Source organism: Saccostrea cucullata, unplaced genomic scaffold, assembly GCF_032062105.1.
Source record: "Saccostrea cucullata isolate Sc308-1 unplaced genomic scaffold, CSIRO_AGI_Scuc_v1 ctg17556, whole genome shotgun sequence".
Lineage (NCBI taxonomy): Eukaryota > Metazoa > Mollusca > Bivalvia > Ostreida > Ostreidae > Saccostrea > Saccostrea cuccullata.
Genome location: NW_026934007.1, coordinates 1 through 11,425, shown reverse-complemented (window position 1 = coordinate 11,425; position 11,425 = coordinate 1). Strand labels below are relative to the sequence as shown.

Sequence of the window (11,425 nt, the reverse complement as noted above, 5' to 3'; positions counted from 1 at the left end):
AAATCTTAAATGATTAATTTTCGTGGCGTTTATTTTAGGTTTATGGATCCAAATGCTGGGCCACTCTCGGAGTTGGAAAGATGGCGGCGGCGTCAACGGTTACTGACCAGCATTACAGAACAGCTCAAAAGTAAAGAATGCAAAGCTGTGATTGGTGTCTTGATAACTGCCAAATCCAGGCTGCTGAAGAAATGGAAAAATGTGGATGCTCAGTAAGTGCAGCTAAACTTATATATCACAAATTTACCCAAATTATCTGGAGTACCATGGATTGGAAGTCTCAAGCTTCTTTATGTAATTTGATTACAGTCAGTGTCTTGAACCCCTTTACTTTCAAACTATGTCCTAATTGAGTTTTAAATAATGTGATTTGAATGTAATTATTCAAATATTTTGTAAAAGCTGCACCATTGTTCTCTGTTATCAATCATATTTTGAACTTATTGATTGCTGGTTATTTCTAAGGTGGATAGAAATGTAAATGAATTTCTCTTCTACAATCGGTGCTAACTTTACTTAATTTATAAAGTTTTCATTCTAAACAGACTTTTTATTCAACCATTTTAAGAGCAATAAATATTAAGGATGTAAACTAAAACAATTGAGATTATTTCCTGCTGCCCCTGCAAACTTTTCCATCAAAAAACATTTAACAGAATTACTGTTTGTATCACAGGATCACTGATGCGATGAATGACACCAAAGACAAGGTCAAATACCTGGAATCTCTGAGACGCCATTTCGACCAGCTATACCAGGATGCAACACCGGCCTCCATCATCAACAACGCCATCCCTGGCATCGTCAACAGCGTGCGCCAGATGGATTCCATCTCCCGGTATTACGTGAGGACCGGTTTTCTGGGTATCGTTTTTACCAAGATCACCAATCAGCTGGTGCTGGCTTGTAAGGAGTACATTAAGAACTGTACCATCACGGCCTACGATGGGGACGAACTGTGGGTCAGGATCAAGGAGGAGATCAGAAACAGGGACTCACTGCCCCTCGTGGACCCCCAGCAGAGGCTGCTCAGGAACCAAGTAGAGGCTAAAATTAAGGTAAACTCTAAGTAATGAAGATCTTTTAATGTGAGCATAAAAATTGTAATGTTTTATTTTGATGTGTAATATTTATACTATTTTAATGCACTAAATGTTGTGTTGATTTATTTCTTGTATATTGTATAAATTTTAATGTTGTTGAAATGCAGGTAAGTACATAAATATTTCTGTTTTGAGCTGATTGAATTTCCAAGAATATTAGGTGACAAGTCAAAGGAGATCCTGAAATTTAAATAATGTTAAAGTTTTATTTTTAATTGATTTTAACAGAGCAGACCAGCTGTACAAATATGTACATGAAAAAACCAAGAAATTTGTTTAATTTTGAATTAAATTATTTCAGCAACAAGGGGCCCTGACGAGAGGAAAAACAAAGGAAGGTAAAGATCTGGGGTTACAGGACGACAGTTTGTACGGGAGACTGAAGGCGTGTCTGACCCTGCAGGGCTACTACAGGGAGACCCTGAGGTCACTTAGAGACTCCCTGGGACAGACCAACAACATGTCCCACTTCCCCTCCCTCAGCAGTGTGGGGGGACCAGGCAGCTTCACCACCAGGTCCTTCTTCTAATTAATTCTTCTTTCTTCTGATTAATTATTGACATTAATTACTGTTTTAATAAAATATGTTTAATTGTAAATGGTTTTAGGGAATTATTGTATACTAAATGGCTTTATGGAATTCTTATGTTTTATTTGTACTGGTACATGTACAGATAATTCAATACCTGTTTGATTTAATTTTTACACTTGAAGTGTCATGCTGTATTTCAAATGGGAAATGCTTATAAGAAAGCAAGACAAGTTAAACTGTATGATGAAAAATAACTTTTAATTTCAGATCCAAACCAAGCAATGCCTCCAGATCGGGCCCGTCCGTGTCTCCTAAGAAGGGGATATCATCGCTGATGACTAATGACGCTGGTCACGGCGTGTCGATCGCTGACGAGGACGCCATCATGTCACACATGGACAGTTTCTGTAACAGGATCAGACAGCTGATTGACGTCATCAACACCCTCGCTCAGTATAATAAGTAAGGGAATATAAGGGGATACATTGTTAACATCTGAAATGTGATTCAGTTAATGAATTTTTGTATGAGCAAGGTGATGCATAAAAGTTAAGGGAAATGTCAATTTTTGTTCATGAAATCAACATTTCTTTGTGTAAGAATGGAAATCAGATGCATATAAGCAATATTTTTTTATGATAACAAATCAATGTTCAGAAATAAAAGAGGATTGGCAAATTTCTTACAATACACATGACTGTCCAATGCTTTTCCACAAATATTTCCTAAATACATGTACACTGGATTTGAATACATATTTGTTCTGGAAAGGACAGAATTTTGTAATTAAAGCAATGATTAAAAAAAGTATTGTAGAACTGCATTTTATAATTCAGGTTGTCCACAAGCACCATTGGTGTCCCTAAACCCAGGAAGGAGGACCTTGTGATTGACGACGAGGACAGTGATGAATACAAGTACAGGAAGTACCGCGAGAACAAGGCCAACAAATGTAAGTACCCATACCGAAAAAAGTTATAACTTAGTTATAACTTTTGTAACTAAAAAAAGTTACAAAAAAGTTATAACTAAGTTATCGGAGTTTGGAATGGCATGTTTTAAGTGAGGTATAATTTAGTTATAACTTAGTTACAAAAAAGTTATAACTTTTGCATAACTTTTCACCTTTTATTCAACATAAATACAGCAAGTACATAAAAGTTATAAAAAAGTTATAACTACAAAAAGTTATACTTATTAAAAGTTACACAAAAAGTTATAAAATAGTTACAAAGTTATACTTTAGTTATACCCAAATAAACAGTGGAAAAGTTACAAAAAAGTTATACCCCAAAAAAGTTATGAAAAAGTTACAAAAAAGTTATACCCGCAAAAAGTTATACCCAGGAAAAGTTATAACTAAAAAAAGTTATACCTATTATAAAGTTATGAAAAAGTTACAAAAAAGTTATACCCCAAGAAAGTTATGAAAAAGTTATAGAAAAGTTATACCTAAAAAAAGTTATTACTGCAAAAAGTTATAACTATAAAAAGTTATAACTATAAAAAGTTATACCTATTAATAAAAACTTTCGTAAAAGTTCCAGTGAAATTATGCACTGTATGTTAACCTGTTGTGGATTTACTCAGTTATAAGCTTTTAAAAAGCTACTCATTAAAATTTAAAAAAAAAAAAGATTTTTGAAATTTATACAAAAAAGATTATTTAAAACATATTAAAGGCAATAACAATTTTACCTAACAAACACGATAAAGATAGCTTGGTTTATTGTCAAATACAACTAAATGAATGCACATGCAATTGTTTTCAAAATTCAAGTGTACCTTATTTTTTCATCATGTCATCTACAAAAGATTGAAATTTCTCTGGTTGTTTTAAAGAATACATTTTTAGCATATAGCAATTAGGGTCTTTGTAAAATTACCTAGCAAACTGCATTCTACTCTTGCTAATTGTATAAACAGACATCACTAATTTTTAAATATTAACACCCTATTTATTTTTGATCTAGCTGTATTTCAAAAAAAAGAAAGGTTCTAAACAGTGATTTCAGTTACAGTTTCTAGCTGCCTACCACCCTCCTTGCACAGGTATCCTTGCAGGTGTACAGTTGTTTATCTTTATTATTTGAAGATAGGCTGCACTGAAAGTTGGCTGAGTCAGCTGACAGACTTAGCCATCGTTTGACAGGCCGCACTGGTAGTAGACCAAGTTAGCTGACAGACTTAGCCATTGTTTGACAGGCCGCACTGGTAGTAGACCAAGTTAGTTGAAGGACTTGGCCATCGTTTGACAGGCCGCACTGGTAGTAGACCAAGTTAGCTGACAGACTTAGCCATCGTTTGACAGGCCACACTGGTAGAAGGCCAAGTTAGTTGAAGGACTTGGCCATCGTTTGACAGGCCGCACTGGTAGTTGGTCAAGATAGTTGACAGACTTGGCCATCCCTTGACAGGTCGCATCTGTAGTTGGTCAAGTTAGTTGACGGACTTAACCGTCCCTTGACAAGCCACACTGGTAGAAGGCCAAGTTAGTCAACGGTCTTAACCGTCCCTATATTGACAGGCCGTACTGGTAGTAAGCCGAGCTAGTTGACGAACTTGGCCATCTCTTGACATGCGGCACTGGTAGTAGGTTAAGTTAGTTGACGGACTTGACCATCCCTTGAAAAGCCGCTCTGGTAGTAAGCCAATCTAGTTGATGGACTTGGTTGTTCAATGACAGGCCGCACTGGTAATAGGCCAAGTTAGTTGAAGGACTTGACAGGCTGCACTGGTAGTCAGCCGAGCTAGTTGATGGACTTGGTCATCCCTTGACAGGCCGCACTGGGTCAGCCGAGCTGGCCGAGGGACTTGGCTGGTGGTCTGCGTCCCTCATTTTAGCTGGTCAGACGTCTTGGCTGGCGGGCAGTGTGACTGGTAGTCGGCTAAGTTTTCATTGAAATATGCTTGCAATTTTAACCTTTTCTTCAATTCTGCAAAAAATTGTAAAGGTTCAAAATTTAGATTATAGATATTTAGATAGTATATTTCCAGCACTCATTTGCATATCAAATTGAAAACACTCTTCCATATCAATTAATTCAAATTCATTAATTCATCCAAAACATGGAAAATACAAGAATAATTTAAGATCTATACTTACAGGAATCAGTTTTAGATTGAAAGATTTATTGAATTTTGAAATGAAAAAAAAATTTACTTTACCTTAAACAAGTAATATTTTGAAGAATTTCATGTACTCCTGCAGGTCAGGACAGATTCAGCTCATGGAAACATCATGTACCAATATTCTGCTTTCAAAAAAAAAGAAAATTAATGTTAAATTACTCATTTCATTGCATTAATTAACGTTGCAGCTAGATCATGTTATGATCATGCTGATGCGTATAAGGCTTCACAATATTTTAACAGTTCAGGGAATCTATAAACAATTGTGGGAATAAATATGACAAAGAACAACATATTTGATTAATATACTAAATGCTGAAAAATATTATGCGTTTCAAATACTTTCAATTTGTTTACTTCAGTCTTTGTCATTCGACATACCAATCAAAACAAACAAGAAATCTAAGATTCACACGCCTAGAATTTTGTTCATTCCCAATATTTCTTCTTTTTGGAATGTTATGCCAGAGGTACTAAGTATACTTTACCAAAAATAATAAAATGTTAGCATAAATATCGCCTTACCAACTGGTTTTATCTCCTTTTTTTATCAACACTTTCAACATCCAAACATTCAAATCGTCCATGGAAAAATCCGCGCTCTTGTTATTGACCAATCATAGAGCTCAAAAACGTCACGTGATCGAAAAAAATAAATAAATAATTCATAATTGATTTATTTTATATGCAAATAAACCTAATTGTTTAATTTTAAACTTAAATTAAAAATATAAATACCAGTTGGTGTTAAAATTTTGAATTTATCTTAGTATCAACAAAACGGACATCGGAGGCCGCCATATTTTTTGTTGCCGCCATTTTGAATTTAATATTTGTTTATTTGTGAAAATAACTATTATAACTGGGTTATTTAATTATGCAAACAATAAAATCTACATGTACTAGTCATCTGCTTAAATCTTAATATAACTGGCAGTCTTTATTCACAACATCGTAATATCTGTTCAACGTGAACATGCACATACTCTATGCTGTTGTTTATCTTTTTAGCCACCCATATTACGACTGATTTTCTTCAGATTTCAAACAACCTGTGCAGAATTGTACCATTCAGAGATTGTGTAATACCCAAGCTGAAATATTTACGATGTGTTGGCCACAAAGGTCACCTAGTACAAACACCTGTCTCACAGAAAACAATAGGGAAATTTACACAGTTTTGCACACGAAGAATCCGTGCAAAATTCACATGACTTCATGAGATTACATTTCATACTGTTTATATCTCTTGCAGTACATTTATATTTCCCCAGAATTATGAAATATATTCATTCCCAACTTCAGATGTAAGTGCATTATTATTATTTACAAGACAAATATTATGTCTCATCAGGGTCTCAATAAATACATATTTTCTAAGAGAGAGAGAAGGAGAGAGAAAGAGAGAGAGAAATTAATTATTCTCAACTTTAGTTGAAACTTACATGACAAATATCAATTTAAATAGACAATAATATTTATTACACACACATGACATGTACTGCGTACACACCCTCAAACACCACAGAGAGAGAGAGAGAGAGAGAGAGAGAGAGAGAGAGAGAGATTCTCATATATAGATGTAATTTACAATATTTTATTTCACATCCCTTCTGTTGAACTTGACTTGGCTGTGGACAGCGTATTTATTATGAATGAGAAGTCGATCACTGGTAGTAAACAATATTATTGTTCAGGAATTGACAAAGTTTTCTGCTGCAGTGTTTGAAAAAAAAAACCATTTTGAACATGATCAAAATTCATTCAAATTAACACTTAGTTATAATGTTATTTTTGAAAAAAAAAAAAGTCGGTGTCAAGTAGTATCCATTAAATAACCCCCAAATCTTGTAAATTTATACTGGTAATGCTTGAAAATGGCTAAGTTCAGAAAAGTTATGTTTTAGTTATACATGAAAATGACAAAGTCCAGAAAAGTTATGTTTTAGTTATACATGAAAATGGCTAAGTCCAAAAAGTTACATTTTAGTTATACATGAAAATGACAAAGTCCAGAAAAGTTATGTTTTACTTACACGTGAAAATGGCTAAGTCCAAAAAGTTACATTTTAGTTATACATGAAAATGACAAAGTCCAAAAAAGTTACATTTTAGTTATAACTTTTTTGTACCTCACAGGCTAGGTATAACTAAGTTATACTTTAGTTATAACTTAGTTATAACTTTTTTCGGTATGGGTACTGATAGTATTGAAAGTAGCCAACAAATGTAAGTACTGATAGTACTGAAATAAACCAACAAATGTAAGTACTGATAGTACTGAAATAAACCAACAAATGTAAGTACTGATAGTATTGAAAGTAGCCAACAAATGTAAGTAATGATAGTACTGAAATTTTGATCGATAGCCAAACCAACAAATAAAGTATCATTGTATTGAAATTACCTATATAAAAGAAAACAAGTGTATAATTACCATTTGTACTGAAACTACCAGTTATGCAAAAAGAAAAATGTACTTGAGAAAATAAAGCTGATGAAAACTAAGTATGAAAAATAAAATAAAGGAATTAATATGAAAACTCTTAGCCTGAAATTTTGAATAAGAAAAAAAAATTCTTTAAATCTAAGAAACAATTATAACAAGCAGAATATTTATGAAATTATATTATTTTTCTTTGTTTTTTCACATAGTGGAATATGATGATGACGACGATGGCAACCAAGGACTGCCGGGGACGATCGCGATTCCGTCGCCTGAGAGGAGCGGACTGAGGGCGATCAAAGAGGACGAGGAGAACCAGGAGGACAACATTTCCGAGATCGAGGAGCTGGAGAAAACGCCCGCCCCCGCCGACAACGGCGACGACGTGTTCGAGTCCGTCAACAACAACAAGGGGCTCAACGAAAACGAACTGGGAGTGCTGAGTTAGTAATAATCATTATGTGTCTTTTATTATATATAAAAATGTATAATGCAGTCTTCGAAAAATCCCTGGAGTCCGATGCCCGGGACATTGTAAACTTGGAAGTGGGCATGTGGAAGTTGCACACTTACAAGCCCGAAGGGCATGTAAATTCTAAGGCATAAACCTTGGTATAATAAAATTAAATAATACCAATAACATTAAATGTACTTTAAAGTCTTTTATTTTCCATCTAAAGTAAAGTTCAAAATAAAATTTAATGGAAATCTTATTTTTTAACCAAAATCTTATTTTACTGCGATTTTCAAGGAACTCTTCTGCAAAGGAGACACAAAAAGTGTACAGGTTGAAAACATATGGCGAGACAAATGGATTCCAGGTCATTTCCTTGGCATGAATAGGCAAATAAGAATAATATTATAACTTGATAAAATTCTTGGCATGTAAATATTTGTTCAGGCTTGCGTAATTGGGGATCACACCTGCCCGAAGGGCATGTGCTGAAAAAAAAATTTGGCGAAGATTGATAATGTTGTTTGGCTTGTCCTCATAAATAGACTGCAAGGAATTTTTTACAATGTCTGTCTTTCCTACTTAATTAAGTTACATTTCAAACGTATAGAATTATAATATGGAAGAAAAAAATGAAAACGTGAGGTTACTGTTTAAGTCTGGCAGCGCTTAAGATATAAAAGTTTCTTCAGGTGGGATAAAATAGCAACTGTTCTTCAATCTGTATAAATTAAGCTATACTAATTGTAAGTGACTTGAAAATTATACATGAAGTCATGCGAAGAAAAAAATAAATTTTTTAAGTCTTAATAAGCTTCAGAAAGGATAAACAGAAATGTTGCAAGTTTATGTCATATCAATGTTTTTGATATTTTTTGATAGCACTAAAATCCAACAGTGTAAAGAAAGTGATTATATGCATTGATTATTAAAATTACTCATTAAATTTTTACCAACAGGGCGATACTTCCCAGAGGATGAAGAAGAAGAAGGGCCCAGTATATCCGCCATGATCTCCCAACACCTCCAGCAGATGACACAGGCCATGAGTGACAATGTCACTACTAAAACCATGCTGGATGTGGAGTCCAAGGTAACAACCTTTGACCATCATCAAGATTTTAAATTTTTAAAAACAAAAATGGAGGATGGTTGATTTTACATTAACATTAGAAAATCATGAAATATGTTTGCTTAATGTGATCTAAAAAGATAGCTGATTTTGGGTTTAAGTTTGATGAGTGTGGTAGTTTATTTTTTGATTTATGTGCACCAAAACTCTTTAATATTAAAATTCACCAAAATTCTTGTTCATCTCTATTTTTACAACTGCAACACTTGGCTTCAGGGGTAAATGGTTTTGATGATGTATTTTATATCTCACACCATTGAAGAAAATATTAATCTTTTTTCAATACTTTGAGATGAATTTAGTGAGTTGTTTTTCTACAGGGATCTGTCACATCACTTTTAAAAATACAGTTGAACTTTGATATCTCAAAAATTGATATCTTGAATACCATGGATATAACGTCAAAGTGATTTGGAAGTCTCAATAACTTAATAATTTTAACTTTTTTACCTTCTGATATCTCACATACTCTGATATCTAGAATTTTTTGTGGATCCTATCAAGTTTGAGATAATAAGAGTTGACTGTATTTTTTTTTAAACACATTTTGTAATGAACTGTACTAATCATGACCTATAAAAGCAAGCACCCTTTTTTCACAGAAACGTTACTCAGGCATGCCAGGACTGGTAAATTTCTTTGAATGTTTATTTTTATGCCCCGCCATGAATATGGCCGGGGCATATAGTGTTTGTCATGTCCGTCTTCCGTCCTTCCGTCCTTCCGTCCTTCCGTCCTTCTGTCCTTCTGTCCTTCCGTCCTTCCGTCTTCCGTCACACTTTGTGTTTAGCTCTGTTCAAAGCTAAGTTTCAAAGAAACTATCCAAGATATTTTCGTCAAACTTCATATGCTGATAGATATTGATGAGAGCTATGGTTCATCTAAGGATGGACACTACCACACTTGCTTCGGATGCTGGATCTGACTGACATTTTCCAGACGAGTGACCAGGTTAAAGTTTTTGGAGCAGGTCCATTCCTAAGTAACTATAAGCCCTACTTGGACCAGACTTGCATGGATGATGCATCTAGGGATGGACACTACCAGACTTGCTTCGGATGCTGGATCTGACCTACATTTTCCAGATGAGTGATCAGGTTAAAGTTTTTAGAGCAGGTCCATTCCTAAGGAACTATAAGCCCTACTTGGACCAGACTTGCATGGATGATGCATCTAGGGATGGACACTACCAGACTTGCTTCGGATGCTGGATGTGACCTACATTTTCCAGATGAGTGACCAGGTTAAAGTTTTTAGAGCAGGTCCATTCCTAAGGAACTGTAAGCCCTACTTGGACCAAACTTGCATGGATGATGCATCTAGGGATGGACACTACTAGACTTGCTTCAGATGCTGGATCTGACCTATATTTTCATTCCCAAGTAACTATAAGTCCTACCTGAACCAAACTTTCATGGATGATGCATCTAGGGATGAACACTACCAGACTTGCTTCGGTTGCTGGATCTGACCTATATTTTCATTCCCAAGTAACTATAAGCCCTACCTGAACCAAACTTGCATGGATGATGCATCTAGGGATGGACACTACCAGACTTGCTTCGGATGCTGGATCTGACCTATATTTTAGGTCACCTGAGTAAACTCAGGTGACCTATTGCTATCACTTTTCGTCCATCGTCGTTCGTCGTCCGTCGTTTGTCGTTCGTCGTGCGTTAACATTTGAACATTTTCAGCTTCTCCTCTTAAACCACAGACCCTATTTCAACCAAATTTGGCATATAGCATCTATGGGTAAAGGGGAACAAAAATTGTGAATTTCATGGTCCCTGCCCCCCTGGGGCCTGGGGGGTGGGGCAAAAACCACTAAAATTAGTGCAATCTTTAAAAATCTTCTTCTTTACTCCTGGACATATGGCAGTCAAACTGTTTGCATGATTGTAATCAGCATTGAGTCCTCTACCAAAATTTGTGAAATTCATGGCCCCGGGGTCATGGGTTCTAGTGCTAGGGCGGGGCCAAATAAGTATATAGTGAAAATGCATTATTTCTTTGAAAATCTTCTTTTCTGGTGCTGGGTATTAAATAAACCTACTAAGTACATAGTTATGATGAGCAAGAGTGCCTCTACCAAAATTGTGAATTTTATGGCCCCAGGGTCAGGGGTTCTTGTGTAGGGGGGGGGGGGCTCTATAGATTATATAGTGAAATTACATGAATTCTTTGAAAATCTTCTTCTCTGCTTCTTGATATTAAATAAACTAACTAAGTGCAAAGTTATGATGTCATGAGCAAGATTGCCTCTACCAAAATTGTGAATTTTATGGCCCCAGGATTAGGGGTTCTGGTGTAGGGGTGGAGCTCCTTAGATTATATAGTGAAAATTCATGAATTCTTTGAAAATCTTCTTCTCTGCTCCTGGGTATTAAATTAACTAACTAAGTAAATAGTTATGATGAGCAAGATTGCCTCTACCAAAATTGTGAATTTTATGGCCCCAGGATTAGGGGTTCCGGTGTAGGTGGGGGGGGGGGGGGCTCTATAGATTATAATAGTGAAATTACATGAATTCTTTGAAAATCTTCTTCTCTGCTCTTGGATATTAAATAAACTAACTAAGTGCATAGTTATGATGAGCAAGAGTGCCTTTACCAAAATTGTAAAT

At 35.2% G+C, this 11,425-nt stretch overlaps 1 protein-coding gene across 1 annotated transcript; it reads left to right on the top strand.

Annotated features, from left to right (window-relative positions):
• Window positions 1-42: 42 nt before the first annotated feature.
• LOC134239781 (uncharacterized) lies at window positions 43-8,760 on the top strand (the record flags this gene model as incomplete). Its single annotated transcript, XM_062721927.1, has 7 exons — window positions 43-212; window positions 677-1,058; window positions 1,405-1,619; window positions 1,903-2,097; window positions 2,472-2,587; window positions 7,423-7,656; window positions 8,627-8,760. Coding segments are annotated over exons 1-7 (1,446 nt in total), but the record flags the coding sequence as incomplete, so codon positions are not given.
• Between the last annotated feature and the right edge of the window lie 2,665 nt (window positions 8,761-11,425).